General features: G+C 38.7%; 1 protein-coding gene across 1 annotated transcript in view; it reads left to right on the top strand.

Annotated features, from left to right (window-relative positions):
• LOC306857231 (ephrin-A2-like) overlaps window positions 1–20,911 on the top strand; it is a 123,023-nt gene that overhangs the window by 87,183 nt on the left and 14,929 nt on the right. Inside the window, exon 2 of the mRNA XM_079397060.1 lies at window positions 20,536–20,828. Coding sequence (XP_079253186.1) covers window positions 20,536–20,828 — 293 coding nt within the window. The remainder of the gene's footprint in view (window positions 1–20,535; window positions 20,829–20,911) is intronic.

The following is a 20,911-nucleotide window of genomic DNA, read 5'->3' on the forward strand; positions in this document are numbered from 1 at the left end:
GATTCATAAGAGTCATTTGTACTGTAATCAGTCTACACTGGTTGCGCTGTATGTTTCTGATTCACCAAAAAAAAAAAAAGATTCATAAGAATCATTTGTAATGTAATCGAACTACAATGGTCGCACTGTATGTATTTGATTCACTAAAAAGAACCAATTCATAAGAGTAATTTATACTGTAATCGGACTACACTGTTCGTGCTGTATGTTTCTGATTCACTAAAGAAAACAATTCATAAGAGTCATTTGTACTGTAATCGGACTACACTGTTCGTGCTTTATGTTTCTGATTCACTAAAGAAAACAATTCATAAGAGTCATTTGTACTGTAATCGGACTACACTGTTCGTGCTGTATGTTTCTGATTCACTAAAGAAAACAATTCATAAGAGTCATTTGTACTGTAATCGGACTACACTGTTCGTGCTTTATGTTTCTGATTCACTAAAGAAAACAATTCATAAGAGTCATTTGTACTGTAATCGGACTACACTGGTTGTGCTGTATGTTTCTGATTCACTAAAGAAAACAATTCATAAGAGTCATTTGTACTGTAATCGGACTACACTGTTCGTGCTGTATGTTTCTGATTCACTAAAGAAAACAATTCATAAGAGTCATTTGTACTGTAATCGGACTACACTGGTTGTGCTGTATGTTTCTGATTCACTAAAGAAAGCAATTCATAAGAGTCATTTGTACTGTAATCGGACTACACTGTTCGTGCTGTATGTTTCTGATTCACTAAAGAAAGCAATTCATAAGAGTCATTTGTACTGTAATCGGACTACACTGGTTGTGCTGTATGTTTTTGATTCACAAAAAAAAGCCTATTCATAAAAGCAATTTCTACTGTAATCGGGATACCCTGGTTGCATTGTCTTTTTGTTTTGATTCACTGAAAAGAACCCGCTGAAAAGAATCAGTTGTTAGGGGATTCAACTACACTGGATGCACTGGATGTTTTTGATTCACTAAAAGAAACTGGCTCATAAGAGTCATTTGTTTGGAAATGCATCTATACTGGTTGCACTGTATGTTTTTGATTCGCTGAAAAGAATCTGCTCAAAAGAGTCATTTGTTTGGGAATCCATCTACAGGTTGCACTATACACTGTACACAACTACAGTAGTATTAGGTGCCGCAAGACCATTGATAATGGGGCAAGAGCCCCAGTGAAATACTGATAATATTTATTATCATCTTCCTTGATAATATTTCACTTCATGTGTTTTCTGTCAACTGTTTAGAATCAGAAGTAGCGATCATATCAGATTTCTGAATTAATTCATCTAATTGTTCAGTCAATTCATAGAAATTCCTGAAATTGTTTGTGATTCGTTTTGATTCATTTTGACAGTTCACTTATTCACTGAATCATTTTTAGAGACACAAGCTTTAATTACATGATCTGTGCTGTTTTCCAGCTGTCCACTGTGGCCCATGTTGCAAATAATGCTGTTTAGTTTGTCGCTAAATATTTGCTCAACAGAAACCTTGTCATGAAAGTTTGAAACAGAGTCACGTCATGATCTGATTGCCTGCACCTGCGCACCACATCTACAAACAGCGGATTGCTGAAAGACATTGCTGAGGTCAGAAACCCTCCAGCTGTACCTGTTTGAGAACAGCCCTGATTCATCATTAGATGCTCATCTCGTGGCCTCTCTCAGCGCCCTCCAATAAAACTGTTGGCGGAGGGGTTTAAAGGGCCCTGTGGCGGCAGGTGTTTGTCCTTGATTGGTGTAACACGGATGACGCCAGTGTGATCGGACCACCCTTCACCTCAAACGGATTTTCTCAATGCTAAAGAGTTCGCGAATAATGTTTTATCCGCTTTCTCCTTCCTTCCTCCCTCATTGTCTGACTGTGGGGAATAATGTGGGAGATAATATTAGGGTTCTGCTGTTTCCCCTGAGCAGATACCTATTTCCAGATCCTTCTGAGGGGTCGCGATTCATGCAGGGAAGGAAAAAATGCGTCCTTGTTTCAGAAATGAGTGTCTTCCTGTGTGAGGGCATATTTATTTGCTGCGTACCAAACAGCCTCTCTGGTGTGTGTGTGTGTGTGCCAGACACAGAGCAAACTTTTGTCTAGAGACCTTTTAGACATCATATGTTTAGACTCTATAAGTGGTTTAATAGTTCTGACGCTTTCATACAGTTGTCTGGAAAGTAATAGCACTAATAGTAATTTCTAGTAATAGCAATCTCCATTGCATTCTTAAAATGATAGTTCACCCAAACATGAAAATTTGTCATTTACTTGTCGCTTTATTGTAGTGCATGTTATGGTTAACATTGGTTTTTTTGGGGGTTTTTTTCTCTATCTACTTGCAAAACTCTAAAAACCTATTTTTACATATAATTAATTGCAATTTCCACCTGAAATTAGTAATAAAGATGGCAGCTTTTCTGGTAAACTTGCTTAGTAGCTCACCTGGTACAGCATTACTTTTGGGTACAAGTCACAATAAAAGAGCTCAAAGACTTGTACAACCAAGGTAAAATGGCATGGTTACTTCAGCAAACGTGTTTTATCTCGAGCTTGCTTTTGTTAACACTCGGTTAGGTTTACAGTAGGGTTTAGTATAGGTGGTATACTAATTTAAAATGCAATAGAGCATTAATCTTTTAGTGCCAGTCACCGGACATTTCATTTCTGAATTGCTGTGACACGTACAACAGCCAGTGTAATCTAACATTGGCAGATTCACGTTCATCTGTTTTGGGGAAAATGGAACGCTCACTGGATATTTCACTTTGAAAATGCAAGAGACAGCACAGTATAATCTTGATGAAATGTCACCACAGACATGTTTTTCCAATGAGCCTAGATTGGTTATGACAGTTTGTTAAATCAGATTTGAGGTACTGTACCTTCTTGCTTCTGACCTTCTTGAGTCCTGTATTATGTTAAAAGTGATCATAAGAAAATAGTTTCTGCTAATTTATGCTGGAACTACTGTTCCAAAGACATGTTTTCTCACTACACTGATATTTGTTGTGGTGCTAAAATTGTCTCGTTGTAGTGGGCAGATTGAGACATATTCTTGGAAAGTGCACGGTGGGCAGCAGGCTCTCTCCATGCACAGATGACACACAACACCATGCTCAATTAGCCCTACAGTTTGGCTTAATGACCGCTGAGAGTCAAAGACACAGTTTTGCAGGATGCCGGAAAGAGGTGTGAACCTGGACAGAGCATGATGTCGGCCAGCTCTCTGGGATTTCCCTTTCCAGTTCACTGCACTTTCACGTTTTGGCGCAAGGGATCATAGCTGTTTCACATCAAGCCAAAAAGCATACTATATATATATACACAGTGTCCTCCATAAGTATTGGAACAGTAAAGACAAAATTCCATATTTGTAAATTGCAAGACATTTACAAATATGATTAAAAGATGAATATGAGACAAAACTACAGAATGTCACATTTTATTATTAGCCATTTCAACACATACATGTTTTACCAAATAAAAAGATCATCAGATAAGGGCATGACACTCTAAAAGTGCTGAACTTATTAGCTGGTAAAACATCTATTATTGAATCACCCAATAATAAAACATGACATTCTGTAGTTTTGTCTCATATTCATCTTTTAATCATATTTGTAAATGTCTTAACTCCACAGGCAACAGAACAATTTTGTCTTTACTGTTCCAATACTTATAGAGGGCACTGTATGTATGTATGTATATATATATATATATATATATATATATAGACACAGATAAATAGATAGAAGTACACTCACATATATTACATTTGTGCTTAAAGTTTTATTGAAAATTGTATATATCTTTTTTTTTTATTTTCAAAACCACATGAAACCAACATAAATACAACTAGCATATTTCTAAGATCTTGTCACATGATTTAGGATTAGATTTTTTAAAGTATTTTTCTTTTACTTATCATGGACACTATTGTTTGTCATTGCTCCAAACTCAACCGGGCCGCCCAGAGGTTGAGATTCTTCAAGAAAATTGTGTTTCAAGATGATTTTTAGTGGATGCAATTTAAAAAATCATTTAGTTAGTTGTCAGCCGTGTTCAACAAACACAACGTTGAGTTTCTTTGTGTTGATGGATTGTTGTACCTCTCCATTATTAGTGAGTATTTTCGTGGCCAAGAGCAGCTTGCAGTGAGCTCAGAATGACGTTTCCTTAGAGATGAGAAAATGGACAGATGGAGGGTTTGGATGCTGTTGGCTCAATTAGCGCACATTTCAGTCCCGCTGCAGCTCTCTGTTGTGGACAGCCAGTCCTAACCTTTTACGATTACGGGGTTCCAGCCAAACAAGGGCCAGCCTGAGAGATCACTGAGCTTCATGCAAAAAGAACTGCCATTTTTTGACAGCGCGTTATTCATGCAGAATCGCAAAGGTGTTACATGGGTGACCCTCTGTTTGAGAAGGACAACGCTTCTCTCTGACTGTGATTAGCACTTCCCTTTGGGATATAGACAAGTTCGAGCACACCCCTAGGTTGGATAAACGGTTTCATTCAAGTCTTGCTGTCAAGCGGCAGAAGGACCTCAGCCCTTGTCGTTAATTTGTTGTCTGTTGTTGATGCCGCAGGAGGATGGTGGAGCTCTGGGAATTATAACTGCTCCCTAATAACCACGCAGCAGGGAAATGATGTTCCTTGGTGTCCTGACCCCAGACCTCGGGAACGCCACTGGGATCACCTTGCTATGATTTACACAGAAGCTGAAATTCACAAAGCAGACTTGACTAACAGTGATTCGCTTCCTTCATTTCATTCTTCCGTGTGCTCCTTACTTCTGTCAGCCCGAATTGATGGGTAAATCTCGATTGTCACTCTCTCAACCGGCTTCACAGGCTGCAGAGCTGGAGGTCACGGCCCCCATCGATCCGTCAGCCTGGTTGCCGTCTGGCTCGCTGATGGATTCGGTCCCCCCAGCTTGGACGATGGCTTCTGAGAGAGAGATTTGTCCCTATCAAGTGACTTCCCCAACTTGTGTTCAGCTTTAGGCTTCCGCTGTGAGCTCATATCTTCTCATAGTTCTTCCATTCTTTTTTTTTCTTTTTAACACTCAATTTTAATCAGCAAAACACAATTTTGTTCTCGCGGGCGATTGCTGTCGGCATGCCAAAGGTGTGTCAGCATCAGTATCATGTGGTATCATGTTCAAGCCATAGAGCGCATTGTAGTAGCATGTTGGTGCTCCGCCCAGAAGGGTTCAGGAGGAGTTCAGAAAGGTTGGACTAGATGTAGACATTGTACGACTTCGTGGTTGGGTTTCATGTAGCATGTGGCACTGAGCTGTAGTCTGTTACACTGGAGCTGATCTGGCTGTGTTTATTTCCCTGACATCCAACCCTCAGCTTAACCAATAACAGCTGACAGCTGTTGCATATCGAGCCCTGAGGAGTTCGGAAGGGTGAAAAGGTTTGATTTTAGATTAAATGTACTTATAGGTAATGTAATGTGGAATGCTCTTAATGCTGTTCTCAGTTGATGGATAGGTCAATATAAAAATGAGTGTCCATGATCTCTCAAAAATCTACTCTGAAACATTTTTTTAAAGAGATGATTAATTATGAATTCCAAAATATTAAGTATTCCACACCACTTGACATTCTTTTTTTATTTAAAGGTCCAATTACCTGTCTGTCTCTCTCTCTCTCTCTCTGTGTGTGTGTGTGTGTGTGTTTGGAACTACTTGAGTTTGATTTGGTGGGAAAAATATAAAAAATGTAGCAAACTGTGTCATTTTCTTTTGAAGAATTTCATTATTTTAATGCCATAAATATCAATTAATAAAATTAATTTTAATAAAAATAAAAAAACATTCTTATAATAGAACAGGCATATTCAAGTATTTCAATACCGTATAGATTCATAGGAAGAACACTGAGTGTTCAGGCCACAATACAGCTCTTCCTCTTCATCTCTTTTCATTTGGGGGTAAAATGAGTGCAGACTCATTTCTTCAATCATGAAAATGATTATCAATGAACAATGATTCATTTTGAACAGTGCTTAAATTGCCCGTATTTTAGCATCCAACAATCAAGTTCACTTGTACATTTGTGTTCTTTTGTGCAGATATAAGTTGTAATATTATGTTTATTTTGTGAATATCTCATGTACACGTAGGATGCATTTAGTTAGGGCTATTTAACCCGTTCGAAAAGTGTTTCAGTTTACCCATTTCCATTTGTGTCATACTGACTATGATTTGATTTTTTGAAATAATCATCATCCTTTTAAATATTACTTCTACAAAAACATTGATACATCATTAATAAAACATTATTAGTATTATTTTTCCTCATCATGTTTTCAATAGTATGCTTTAATTAGAATAATTTGAATAATCGTTTTACTAAGTTATCAATGCTCATCCCTTGTGTAGAATATGAATTGGGAACACGTTCCATTCACCCCCAGCTTCTCTGTCAGTGTCACTTTACTGTACCGCCTGCTCAAAATGGCCAGAGAGTATTACTGTGATCCTGGTGCACCTTTGATTCCAAAGCCTTTACAGAGCAGTATTACGATGGAAAATAAGGGACGTCAGAGCAGGCAAGTAGAGGTGCTTGATAGTAGCTTTCTGCTAACACGAAAGGTCTTAAAGACATAGTTTACCCAAAAATGAAAATTCTGTCATCATTTACATTGAAGAACGCAGGTAACCAAGCAGTTTCTGGTCCACATTATCTTCCATAGCATAGTTTGTAAATAAGTGGGAAGAGGAACTGTTTGGCTACCCACGTTCTTCAAAATATCTTCTTTTGTGTTCAACAGAAGAAAGAAACTCATACAACAACTTGAGTGAATGATGACAGAATTTTCTTTTTTGAGTGAACTAACTCTTTAACACATTTTCCAGCACTCCTTTCCCCCTTTTGGTGGTTCTGGACTGGAAAAATTGACCATGTTATCCTGCTGGTGTCGACCAGGAACCACTAACGTCAATGAGCAGGTGATGGAATAATATCCTCACCACATAACTGATGCAAAACAAAACTCTAACCTACTAAAACCTATTAAAATCAACATTCCTGTCCTGGAATCAACCAGTTGCACCCTGTTGCATTGCAACACTACTCCAGAATCATCGAAAACGTTGCTGCTGGGGTTTGTTTTTAATCTCTGGGGGTTTTCTTGTGCTGCAACTCTTCTCATATGTCTACGCTGGCTGCCAATATCTGGTAGAATTCAAGACGTTCTTCCTGGTTGAATCTATTGCCAGTTTCTGGGGTGGCTAGACTGTACTTTCAGTCTTTCATAAATCCATCCACACCAGCACAGCCACTTTAGGTTTCTAATCCCTCTTTCCCTCCACATGAAGAGATCCTCCTTGAGCTGGTCCAAAACCACCATACTTGGTTCTCACTGGTGGAACAAACTCTGGATCAATGGAAAATTTATTCCACTGCTACATTCCAACGAATCTTGAAGACACATCTTCAGTATTTATTTACAACAGATCCCACACAGTGTATTTTGTACTTTGTTTGAAAAAAATATGCTCATTTCATGTACTGCTATGAATCTGAGCATCATCAACTCATCCGTACTAATATTTTGTTGTCTCTATATAATTATTCAAAATATATAAATTAATAAAATAATGCAGTTCATTCATACAATGACTTTAATACACCACCTCTATGATGATCTTTTAATATTTCGCTGAAAAAAAAAAAATATATATATAAAAGTTACATTTTAACTTTTAACTATATATATATATATATACATTTGAATCTTTTTCCCCACAAAATGGGCAAAATGCAGGAAAAAAAGGAAAAGCAGTTATATCATAGAAAGGACCCCTGAAGACCTTTATGACTGTGTCAAGGTCAGTAAAGTATGTCTCATAAATGATCTTATAATTTGACATTTTTATAACAGGGCAAGGTTAAATTGGGTGGTAAAATGTAACGTGGTGTGATTCTGAAATATTGATTCAAAATCATTTTTATTACTATTTACTTTGAAATTGAATATTTAAACGCTTTGAAGATGTGTGCGTTCATATGTATTTGAGGTGTAAAATATAATTTGGAAAATATTACTTGAGTCACATTTAATCAATAAATTTCAGTCTTTCTTGAAAAACGTTTGAAAGTTTTTCAAAGCCACATGACACATGAATACAAAGAGCACAGTTCTAAGAACTTGGCATGTATATTTTAAAAGACCCCCCCCCTCCTTTTCTCATGGAAATTCTTATATGCCATTGACCCATGTGAAAAATATCTTAGCCATTATTTTAGCAGTAATGTGATATTGTTTGTAATCATAGTCATTTGAAATTATTACGTTGTATTATGTTCCATTTTTGCTGTAAGGCATAGCTTAGCATGCAGCAGGCGTTCTCATCCGATCCCAGGAATAGCCATTAACATGATTTGTGCACTTTATTGTATGCCAGTTTCGTAAGAAAGCATCTGCTAAGAACATAAATGTAAATGTAGACGTGTCATGTACAAGGTCATGAAAAATGCATTACCTCTGTCGGCTAAGCACTCGCCCTTTTCATCAGTGTTGGCCGCCTCAGCGCTCTGTAAGAAATATAAAATAGCCCTTGAAAGAGAGAGGCCCTATTTTCTCTGGCTCAGATAGAAGCATTAGGATGATTTTTTAGATAGTTTGCATATGCTTTCTATGCATTTTCCATTTTCTTTTTTTTCTGACGTGATAGACCTCTGATCTCGCTTCATTACTTTTCATGAAAAGGTTGTGCCCTGTGATCTGACCGAAACAGAAACCGAGGGGACTCCACGGGGATCCATTCTCACTCTGTCACCTTTCACAAAGAAAAACACAGCTAATGCATGACTACTACATGAAAGGGCAAGAAGAGGAGGATGAGTCTGGTGACAACAGACGTATCTCCTAGCCAAGTCTGTCATCTCATTGCTGTAGAAGAGTGTTTGGGAAAGAAAACCTAAGCAGACCCTGTTGGGATGGCGGTGGGGGGTGTGGAGGAAGGGGATCCTGGGAAATGGGCGGTAGTCATGGCTTGGGTTACTTGTGTTTTGGCCCTCTCCGCCCAGGGGGCTGCATCACACTGCCACCGTCTTCTACTCCTGTGGGCGTTTCAGACACACTGATCCAGTCACCTCAATAGGCTCGGGTTTCCCGTTTCCCCGCTGGCCGATGCAGGCCGCAGATAACTTTGTCTTTGTGCTTGTATCTTTTATCTCACATCTGGGAGTCTTGCCTGGGAGCTGGATGGTGGCTACAGTGCCTGCTTTGTCTCAGCCCTTGTCATTACAAGACTCAGGTTGCGGGCGGAGCTGGCAGACCTCCATCTGAGTTCTGGAGCCGTCCCATCACGCACACTCCCGAACATGCTCGGCCGTTGGGTTTTTGGGGGGGCGTGGCCTACCTGGCGCAGTTTAAAGTGAGCGGGGCAAAACACACGGGTCTTGATGACTCGGCAAGTTGTGATGGTTATCTTAGAAATTATCCTTCTGTAATTGCTATGAAAGAATGTTGCCTGAACGTTTGGGTGGATTTCACTCCACCTCCCAGCTCGCCGTGCCTGTGTGCCCATACGGAATGCATCCGGGGTCTCCAGCCCATTAGCTTTCCTGTGTATGTGGATGTTTAAAAGCCCTCTGTTAAATTTACAGTTAAAAAACTGACAGCCAGGAAAAAAAACTGTAATAATGTTTCAGGTATTACAGGATGGCATACAACTTATAACTCTATATTTCATTAAGTGACAATGTTAATATACATATATATCAGAACTATGATTGTACTGTATATTACAAAAAAAAAATAATAATAATTATAGAAACTAAATTATTTTATAAAATGTTATCTTAATGGTGTCACGCAGGCATATACTTTTACTTTTTTGTACATTTTATGCATTTTTACATACAAAAAAAAGTTTTTCCTTGGGGAAAAAAACAGTAAAATTACATATAATCTAGTGGTTTTGATTAGTTTACAGTTTTTCACCATATATGTTAAGCTTACATTTTTATAAATTGCAAATATATATATATATATATATATATTTTTTTTTTTTTTGTGTGTGTGTGTGTGTGTATATATATATGAATTATGCATTTTATATAATGCTTTATTGTGTATTGCTGTACACCCAAAGCGCTTTACAATCATGTGGGGGGTCTCTCCTCAACCACCACCGGTGTGCAGCATCCAATATATATAAATATACACAGTACACACACATATATTATGTACACAAAAACGTAATCACAATTAATCGTTGCCCAGTACTAATAAAAATACAATTTTTAAAGGATGTAGCCACTTCAAATAATTGATAACCCACATTGTCTGTTGTGGGGAAAAAATTATGAGTGAGAAAGTGGTTTTATGGAATATTTTAATGGTAATTCAAAGCAGAAATTGTCTATTTTACTTGACAAATATCACTATGACAAACCTCTTTTAGGTTATCAGAAAACTAGTCGATCAGAAATAAATCCACATGTGAATAATTGTGCATGTTTGGGTCAAGGAAATCTATAATACCTAAAGAAAGGTAACCATTAGCTTTTCCATTCATCTCAATGGCTGGCACTCAGCTGTTGTATGAATTTTGGGCTAATCACCTGAGCAGTGAATGCTGTATGACTATCTACTCTGCAGCTGAAGGAAAGTTTTGCCACAATGACGCTAACACGCTAATCACCAGCAACTATCCTGAACTGAGACGTCACAGGCAACAGAGAGAGAAGAAAATGTAAGCCTTGCAAAATATATATAATGTTAAGTCAGAATACACAATTAATTTGGAATGGATAAAGATTTTTGGGGGGCCAGGGTTTCAGGTTGGAGTTTGCAAAACTGCTAATTGCTTGTGGCATTCATAAAACAAATATGCTACGTTTCTTACTTTATAAGATGTTTTGCAATCATCTCTCTCATACACGCACTTGCAAACTTTGCAATGTTTACACTCTCTCTTTGGACATTATTTACCTTAAAAGTACATATAAATAATTTAAAAGTACACATTAGTACCTAAAGTCAAAGGGTGCAGGCTCAGTGACAGTTTTTTGCCTTTTTTTTCCTGAGAGTTTTATCATATTTCCGGCTGTTTTGTCTCACTCCCTTTTGTAAGAGAAAGCAGACATTTTGAAGGCCTTTAACCAAAGATGACGCAGATTACACTCGATGGCCTTTTCTCACTGAAAATAGTTTTGGGTTAGCACGTCATGTTGAGGATCTTTTTAAAAACCTCAAGAAAAGCACAGAGAACAGTGGTTAGTGCTTTTAGGGGGAAGAATCCAGCGCAAGATGTTTGACAGAGGGGGACAAAGCTGAGGAAATGGCGGGCATCATGGCAAGAAAGAAAAGAATACATCAAGCCCGTTTAAAAGAGGACGGACAAGATGAGAGCGGCCGAGTGGAAGAGAGTCCGTCACCCAATCCTTCTCCTGCGGACCAGGGCGGGCTTATAACACTATTACACAGCACTTTGCTAATGGTGTTAAAAAAGACAAAGAGGGCAGGTCAGGGAGAGTGGGACGGGTGATACACTTAGCTTTAGAGTGCATGGCATTACCATCATTTTCTGTTTGATGCCCTCTGACAAACCCAGTCCCTTTTATGCCGAGAGGCAGAAACCCGAGAGTAGCTCTTTTGTGTGTTTGTTGTGTGAGTGACAATTAGGCGGAGGGCATTAGTGTGTGTGTGTGTGAGACGAGAAAGACGTTTACAGGCTTGTATGAATGTGTTTGGTTATACATGCATGTGTACACACGTCAGCACGCACGAGCGTCTCTCTCTGCTCTTGTTTGTTTGTTTGCGATGGCGTATTTTCTAAGACAGGTGTTTACTCACCCCATGATGAGAAAAACAGCATGTTATCACACTGTGGAGAAAAGCGCTCACAATCACACAGCGCGGATCCCAGCAGCCCCCTAGAGGACATAACATGCACAGAGAGTGGATTTCATTCCCTTTAATCGCAGTAATCTGGTACCATGCCATGAAATACACACTTCACACCACCTGAAAGTTATTACATATGGCTGACGTACAGTAAAAAGGGTCAATGTTGCACTCAATGTCATCAAAGGTTCTGATGTTTTCAGAATATATTTATACACTACTGTTTAAAAGTCTCTTATGCTCAACTGATTGGACAGCTATTTGATCATAAATACAGCAAAAACAATATTATTGTGAAATACTATTACAATTTTAAAATGTCATTTATTCCTGTGATGACAGAGCTGAATTTTCAGCATTATTACTTCAGTTTTTAGTGTTGCATTATCCTTCAGAAATCATGCTGATCATCCTTCTTAAATGTTGATTTGCTGCTTTTTTTATTATTAACAATGTTAAAAGCAGTTGCTGCATAAAATTTCTGTGGAAAATGTGATTTTTTTCTTTTTTTAACATTTAATTTTTGGGAAACAAAAGCAAATGTGTGATTAATCGGGAGAGCCAGTGCTGTCCATCAAAAATATGATTGCTCAAATAAGTAGAGAAAGTCAGATGCCAACCAGGCTGATTAGACAGCCGAGAACCCCAGAGATGTTTTACACAAGCTGAAAGGGTGAACATGAGTTATATTTAATTAAAATGTCTCTGCTCATATGATACTTCTAGAATTAGTGATTATTTAGTATTAAATGCTGGTTGACCTACATTGACTTTTGGATTCTTAGGGTTAGGTTTAGTTGCTTGAATTTAAGCTGCTGTTTAAATTATGTTAAACTTTATGCTTAAGTCTCTTGTGTTTAGCCTTGTGTGTAAGCTAAAGTGTAATAAATTAATAAATACAATTATATATTATATTTTATAGTTATTTTATATCCTAAAATTATAAGTATACGGTAGGTATGTAATTACTGTATACAGTAAAATATGTTTGTGTATATACATAACCTTTTATATAAGTACATATTATCTCATAGGGATTGTGTTTGTAATAATCATTAGGATTAAGTGTGCAGGTATTGTGTGATGAAGGTGCATTTTCAGTTTCCTCTTGTTTTCTAGGAGTGTGTGCCTGAGAAATCCTTCTTAATCTCTCTTGTCTGCCATAACCACCCATAATACTACTGCTGTTACTCTCTCTCTCACACACACAGGCCTATAAATGTGTTATCTACTTTTTCCGTTTTCACAACCTTCCAGATAGATTGTTATTTTATGGGATTTGGGAGGAAATAAACAGTTTCTTCACTCAGAGGAGTATGTATTTTGGGTGAGATATTGTGTGTGTGTTGAGGGAAGTCTGTGTGTTGTGGGTGGTTTGTGTTGTTTTAAGCATTGTGTGTGTTGTTGAAGGTGGCATGGTGTGTATTGGGGGGGGGGGGGGGGGGGGGGGGGGTGTATTGAGGGATAAAGACTGGATGCAGAGTGGCTTCTCAACAGGCATCTGCAGGTACGAGAGAGAAGTTTCTTAGCTGAGCCATTAAATCCCAGAAGCCTCATTACACTCGCCGTCAGAGCTCACGATGACGAAGAGATCGAAACGCGCATATTTAAAATAAATGCCAGACATTCTCAGCTTCTAATAACAGTGTTTATCGTAAAGTTAGAGAAAAGATCACTTAAAAGGAAAAAAAATGTAAATATAGTGGCGTCCAAGTGTCTGAGACCACACTGGGATTCAAAATCTGAATTAAACCTGAAAGTTTTAGGATTGAAAAATACATAAAGTAATGTTGTGTAATGAATTGTTTGTATTATAATTTTTGTGAATGTATTTTTTGGGATATTAGAAATATATTGTGGATGCACTTCAATGCATTATTGACCAAAATTCGATTTTTATTGTTACGATTTTTATTATGTGTTGGTATCATCATATTTTTGTTAGTGATATGTAATTGTGCTTGCTAATTTACACTATTTTTTACATTTTGATTTAACATTCACATAATCTCTAAAAACACTGATTATTTGATAACAACTGTAATATTTTGCAAATTTCTAAATAGAGATCTATTTTTATACTGTACATTGTTGTTGTGAATTGTAAAAGTATAGTTATGTAATATCATTTATCACTTGTTTGCCGTGTAATAATTCAAATTACTCAATAACTGTAAAAATAGTAAAACTAATCTGTATCAAACATTCTAATTATAGTGGTCTCAGTTTTTTTAAACCCCACTGTATATCAATATGAATCATAAAACAGCATGTCTCTAATGATAAAACACTGAATCTATTTCAGAATAATATTGTTTCCTGATTCAGAAATTGATGTCAGAGTCGTGGCTTGTTCACGCTCCAACATTTGCAAAGGTGACCTGGGTCTAAATCCATCTCGGGTCACTTCCCAACCTCAATTTTTATCATTTTTCGTTGCTTGTGTCCAATTCTGGTTGACTACAGGCAAAAAGCCCAATATGAAAATTTGTGTTAAAAAGATTAATATGGATACATACAAGGATGTAAACATGCAGAGTAGCTGAAGTGAGGTAGTGAAGCCACCGTGTGTGTAAACATCCTCCATTAGCAGTCCATTAGAGCTGCGGTACAATGACAAACAGCATCCCAGCGCAGCTGCTCTCTGAGCACGCTTTTGATGATAGAACACAGATTTGTTTGCTGTCCTTTCATTTGCTGGACTGCACTGGTCACTTCTATTTTCTCCCACCATCTTTCAGTGACTGAAAGGTCTTACAAAGCAGGCCGAGGCATAAAAATGTAATTAAATAGGGGGGCGTAGTGTCGCAGCGAGGACGGGGTACTTTTATCTAACAGCGGTCCATAGTAAATGAGGACGCAGTGTGAAGGTGGATGTGAACATGGACCTTCCGAGAGAACACACAGCACCTGGAAAATTACAGACACACAGACCTGCTCACCTGAGCGTATAACTAGACATTTGTGTTAAAGAAGGGTTAAAGAAGGAGCACAAAACAACTATTACTTTTCCTCTCACACAGGACACATGTGTTTTGTCCCCTGGGTCTTCTGTCCTATTCTTCTTCGTTTTTGTTTGTTTTATTTTTCTCAACCAACCCCCCCTTGACAGCATTTTTTAGCCCTGGCCGAACGTCAGCTGGGATAACGTTTGCATAAATGCTGTGATAGAAAAATTGCTCAAGCAGAGTTGGAATAACAGGAGAGATTGCGGGGAGATGTGGAGGGAGGAGGGGGCCATGGAGGTCTCGGCGTCTGCCTGACACAAAGAACAATAAACATGTTCCACATGGAGAGAAGTGGTCCACAGACCAAGCCCAAGCTGAGCATGTGGAAATGGGTTCCAGACCCAGAGCCGTCGGCACAAAGGACCATTCTCACACACATGCACAGAAATACACACATGTCAAACGCCTGCCCTCTCCCTCTGTTTGGTATAAACACCAGCATGAAATGTGCCGCTAAACCCCTGACACCAGAACTAACCTGCCATCATAATCTCAAAACTCATGCGGGCCCAGCACATAGCCCTGTGGTATGCCCGAAGTGGTGATGTGTTTGAGGCAGAATTACCCCTGAAGTGTATGAGGCTTGTGCCAGGTTATTAGCTGGCTGTGTTTGCCCTAAACTATTATGGCCAGGCCATTGGTTAATTGCAGAATAAACACACATATTTGCTTTGGCTGCAACTCAAATAAAGGTTCAGGACAGAGAAAAACAACAATAACTTCTAAATGAGGGCCAAATTCTACAAGACCTTCACAAACTCATCATTTCTGTTTGACCTGGCAGAGCTTGGCAAACTTTAGCATCTGCTCTGTTGCAAAATGCGGTGCAAAATATAATGAATCACTTGATTAGGGTGTGGAGCTTTTTAAAGAGATTGTCTCGTTTCTCTCTCCTTCCAGACAGCTGGACTGTCCAAATGCACCCCCCCCCCCCCAACTCTCAGTGGTTGGTTTAACACAATCCCTAGATGCTTCATTTATGAAACACTCAAAACCACTTTTCCACTTCATTAGTCCAATTCTGAAACAACATTGCTTGAGAGAGACACATTAAATACTCTAATAGTCAAAATGACTTTGTTTGTAACAGCCAGAAGCCTCTAAATACCATGATAGATCATGGATTCTGTCTTATCTGAACTGCTTGCTTGGTTTTAACCACTTCCCTTAAAGATGTGTCCTGCTATGGGCCTGGAAAACAGACTCTTCTACATGCAAACATTTGCTAAAGGAAGTTCTGAAATCTGGATCTGAGGCTCTCTGTCGGCCAGTCACTGCTGTAAATCACAGCACTTCAAACCCCTTCTTTGACCGCACCGCCAGGAAAGTTCACCCCGAGAGTCACCCTCCTTCTAAACACGCCAAACGAGAGTGGTTTGGTCTGATTAATTGAAGTCCTGTGGGGATGATAGCGGCTGAAGAATGAACCAAAGACCCAAAGAGCCCCAAAATCCAGAGACAGATTTCTGCACACATACATTCCTCCAGAAGGAAAGAGAAAGAAACTTAGCACAGGTTTTGCACCAAAGGCACACAATTAAATTTAATTAGGAATTTTAGAAGCAATCAAGGACATATTTAATTAAACAAATGAAACAAAGCTTTCAAGGACGTATCTAGTTTATAAGATAACGTCAAGTTTATAACATGGATATACGGCATGCTTCAGTGGTTCTTTGCTTCACCATAATTCCATAATTTTCCTACTACATCAGCTGCTTTATAGTGTTCTTGAGTTGGCTACTTGGTTCTTTAGAAGTTAAAAATATTTATTTTAACATTATAGGTTCTTCAGATCTGTTTCTGGGTTCCTTTCAAATTAATTTGTGTTACAGTAGTTCATTTCTATAAGAATTTTCTCCTAAAATAAAACAGAAGCAACTGGGACAATTGTAGACATAATATTACATAGTATTGCATGACAACTGTGATCCCAATTAAAAAAAAATGTTTTATATTTTATGAAAAGTGTGAAATTGAGGGTCGTATTCTTAGGGTAGAGTTCTGAGAAGCATAATACTTTAGCAAAAGTCCCATTTTGTTCTACATTCAACTTCATTGTTGTCCTAAAATGACGATATCTCCTCTGTGATTTTTCTTGCTTAGGAGAAAAGGATAAAAGAAAAAGTTATTTGTAAACCTAAATATGTTCTTTTTGGCATCAGGCTGTAAAAGCTTTTTGGGTTCTAACTGGATTGTAGACATGATGAAAATATCCCACTGTGAATGGGAGGCTATACAGCTCATTTAGAGCTGATATGAGATCAGTTGTTGATGTAGTGGCAGAGGAAGAGTTCAGGGAGGTCTGATCGGGCCTGTGCTCTGAGGACTCGAGGAGGAAGTGGACCAGTGACTACAGTGTGATTGATGAAGCGAGCTCACCTAACTGCATGCATTAGCTCTCTCTAAACATTCTGGGCTTACTTATTGATATTTCCATCTGTCATCTCCCCCCCTCCGCCACCCCGTATCCACCAGCCATTGGCTGTAAGGTCATTTTTTATACCAAGATACTTTTGAATCAAAGGGAATGACGTGTTGCCTCAGTGTGTCGGATCATTTGGCCGACTCCTCCAGATTTAATGACATCTGGGAGTGAAAGGGGGGACGGAGCATTGATATTGATCTGTTAAGGCGTAATGCACCGTATGAATCTGAAAGAGATATGCCTGACCCGCGGAATGTGTAGTAATGATAACGCACTTTGCATTAAAGGACCGCTAACACATGTTTTTATGGCAGGGTGATTAAATTTAGAGCTCCGTAAACATCAGGAGGGTCCTATGGCGGAGTTCTGTTCCCATTACTCTTTGCTCAGCTCTCGATATCGTTTACTGGAAAGCCGTGATTAGAGGCAAAATGACACAAAAAAGCATAACAAGAAAATAAGACAGAGTACACACATCTCCAGAGAGAATGTTTTCCCCTGCCAGGGAGAGAAATATCGAAGTGCTCTTTGCTGAGGCGGTATGAGATGAATATGGGTTGTTTTTTCAAGATGTTTTATTGAGTTCGTTGGATACAAGGTGAACTAAGACAGCATTGGTGATGTAGTCCAGGGCTGTGTTTTCCAAAAGCATCGTAAGCTTAAGTACATCATAGACCCATTGAAACCAATGAAGCTACTATCAACTTTTGGGAAACGCAGCCCAGGTCGTTGATCATATAAGCATAGAAGTTTAAAGTATTGCTGATGGCCAAAGAAGAAAGTGACACAAAAAATTGGAGAGAGGGATAAAGTCATGCAGTGTGAAGGAGGTTGTTCTCTGGGCCTCGGTGATAAGGCAAGGAGATCTTCAGCTTTAGCTTGTGCTGCTACAGCTGGTGTTTGGCCTGGCTTGGCCCTTTGACAGTAATTCCAGACCTAGATTAGCTGTCATCTGATGCCAAATCTCACTCCAAACCCCCCGCCTACTGCCTCTCACCCCTGGCCCCGGACCTGCCCTCTTTGCCCTCAAAGAGCTCCAGAAATCAGAGTCGTGTGATGTTCTGATTCATGTAGACAACATTCACAGTCGGCAAAGTGAAGCACCTTTTGTTTATCATGTGATTTGCTTTTTGGGGGGAGGATGTTTTAGAGTTTGTAAAAGTCTTTGGTTTCATTCCAAAAACCTGCCTCCAGATCATAGACATGGTCCAAATGCAAAGACCTTTCTAAAAGGTAGGCAGTTTTATGCTGCCTCTTTAGAAATCTTCTTTTAAGCCAAATTCAAAAGCCAACACTTTTTTTTTTTTTTTTTTACGTGATGATTTTAGTGAGAAAAATAAATGGTTGATGAGAGAAAGGAATGAAAAGAAGAGAAAGGAAAGGAAAATGTCAGGTGGTATAATCTTTTATTATCGCTTAGAAAAATTATGTTACCAAAAATACTTTAGCAGGAGTGTCAGCCGCACTTGTGAGTCTCTCAGCTGGAGCCTTCACACTAGACAGAAAAAAAGATTTTAAAATAAAGGTTTTTAAGGTTTTAACTCAAGTTGACACACAAACATATGTGTGTGTTTTACTATGTGTCTACAATGCATCCTGTTTCTTGTAAGGTGAAAACCACTTGTAGATCCTATCAAAATGACACTGTTTCAAAGACCTTCCTTGTAGAACATTTTAATTAAGTCAGCATCAGTATTATGAATTAATGAGATAATCTTTTACCAGTTACCTCTTAAAAGTCATTTTAACAAAACTGCTCCACTGCTTACTGGTATTTGTCTGCAAAATCCAAGTAATGTGGTGCAACTAACATACAGAAACAGCAGAAAAAAAATAAAATAGGAAATTATATAAGAGTTGACCCTTGCATATGTGTCAGGTTCAATAAGCCTCTTAAATACATATAATTTGACCATTTTATGACAGTGCAAGGTTAATTTAGGTAGTAAAATGTCATGTGGTGCGATTGCCCCAAAAATGTGTACGCCTATATTTATGAATAAATAATTCATGATTTTATAGATTCTTCCTGATTCTTTTTATTCAGTTTTTGAAAATGATAGATGTAAGGGAAATATATTATTACTTTTTCCTTTATGGTTACACTACATGACATGCTTTTTAATATATTGTTTCATTCTAGCATTGTTCTTTTATTTTTATAAAGCAAGAGTTGCTGCCTGTGCAGAACACGAGATTCCATTCCAGTATGAAAGTAGGCAGGTTTTAGCACAGACCTTTTGTGTGTAGGCTTTTGTTGACCCCATGTGTTTCTTTTGATTTCATCTAGTCTTTGTTTCACTTTGATATTATCTTAAATTGGATGAAGCACCCTGGTATGGCTTCTCATGGTGTAAACACTTGATTTGAGTTTGCTGTCTTATGTTCTGTAGTGTCTGTAGTGAAGAGGGCTGCTTTGATGGTTTGGAAGATGGAGGATGGAGCGGGTGTGTCAACCGCACTGATGACAGACCATTAGAGTCTCTCGACTGGAGCCGTTAGATCTTATTCATGTAATCTTCACACTGTGGACAGAAAAAGAGGATCTGAAGAACTCAAGTTCACACACACGTTCATGTGTGTGTTTTGCTGTGTCTGTGTCTACAATACATCCTGTTTTCTTGTGAACTGAAAGGCTTCATATTAGTATCAGTAAATAAAAAGGCTTCATAGTCAATATCAGAAAAAAACATGGTCTTACATGTGACTTAAGGGTGAATAAACTGACTTGAGTGAACAAGGACAGAATTTTAATTTCCAGGTGAACTATCCCTTTAAGTGTCTGTTCGACTGCACATGAAGTCACAGTTCCACCAAAGTAACTGCAGTTTCTGCGTTTCGAGTCGTACCTTCCTGCAGGTGCTCAATTTGTGTCTAAATTGCCCCAGACAGCAAACTCATTTCAGAAGAGCTGGGCTGAAGCCAGACCATGTGAAAACCCTTAATGAAGTGGCTTTCTCTCTCTGAATCCCTGTCAATCTCTGCTCATCCACTTCCACTTGGTCATTCCAGTCAGTTTGGCCCTTAGCTCCAAGTCCCCCTCGACCAATCCCATCCTGTCACATACAACATGGAAAATATCTGCACTATGAGTGACAGGAGCTACTAGCAATTTCTCTTTCGAGTTTTGAGTTAAAAGATGTTACGTTCTCAATTTTCGGCCTGTCATTGTGACAACTTCTGCAGTTTTGTAGATCTCAACTAAGCTGTTTGTGTTTATTTCCTCAGATTCTTGCATGGTGAATACACAGTGGAGGTGGCCATCAACGACTACCTGGACATCTACTGTCCGCACTACGAGGACCATCTTCCTCAGGAGCGCATGGAGCGCTACATCCTTTTCATGGTCAACTATGACGGCTACACCACCTGCAACCACCACATGAAAGGCTTCAAGCGCTGGGAATGCAACCGCCCAATGAGTCCGAATGGGCCCCTCAAGTTCTCAGAGAAGTTCCAGCTGTTCACACCCTTCTCTCTGGGCTTCGAGTTCCGCCCAGGCCACGAATACTATTACATCTGTGAGTAACCTCCTCCTTTCTTACTCTAATTCTTCAACTTCGAACCCCTCGTCTGCGTTTTCCTGTTACCAGGTGTCGGTATG

This window comes from Barbus barbus (genome assembly GCF_936440315.1).
Source record: "Barbus barbus genome assembly, chromosome: 37".
Lineage (NCBI taxonomy): Eukaryota > Metazoa > Chordata > Actinopteri > Cypriniformes > Cyprinidae > Barbus > Barbus barbus.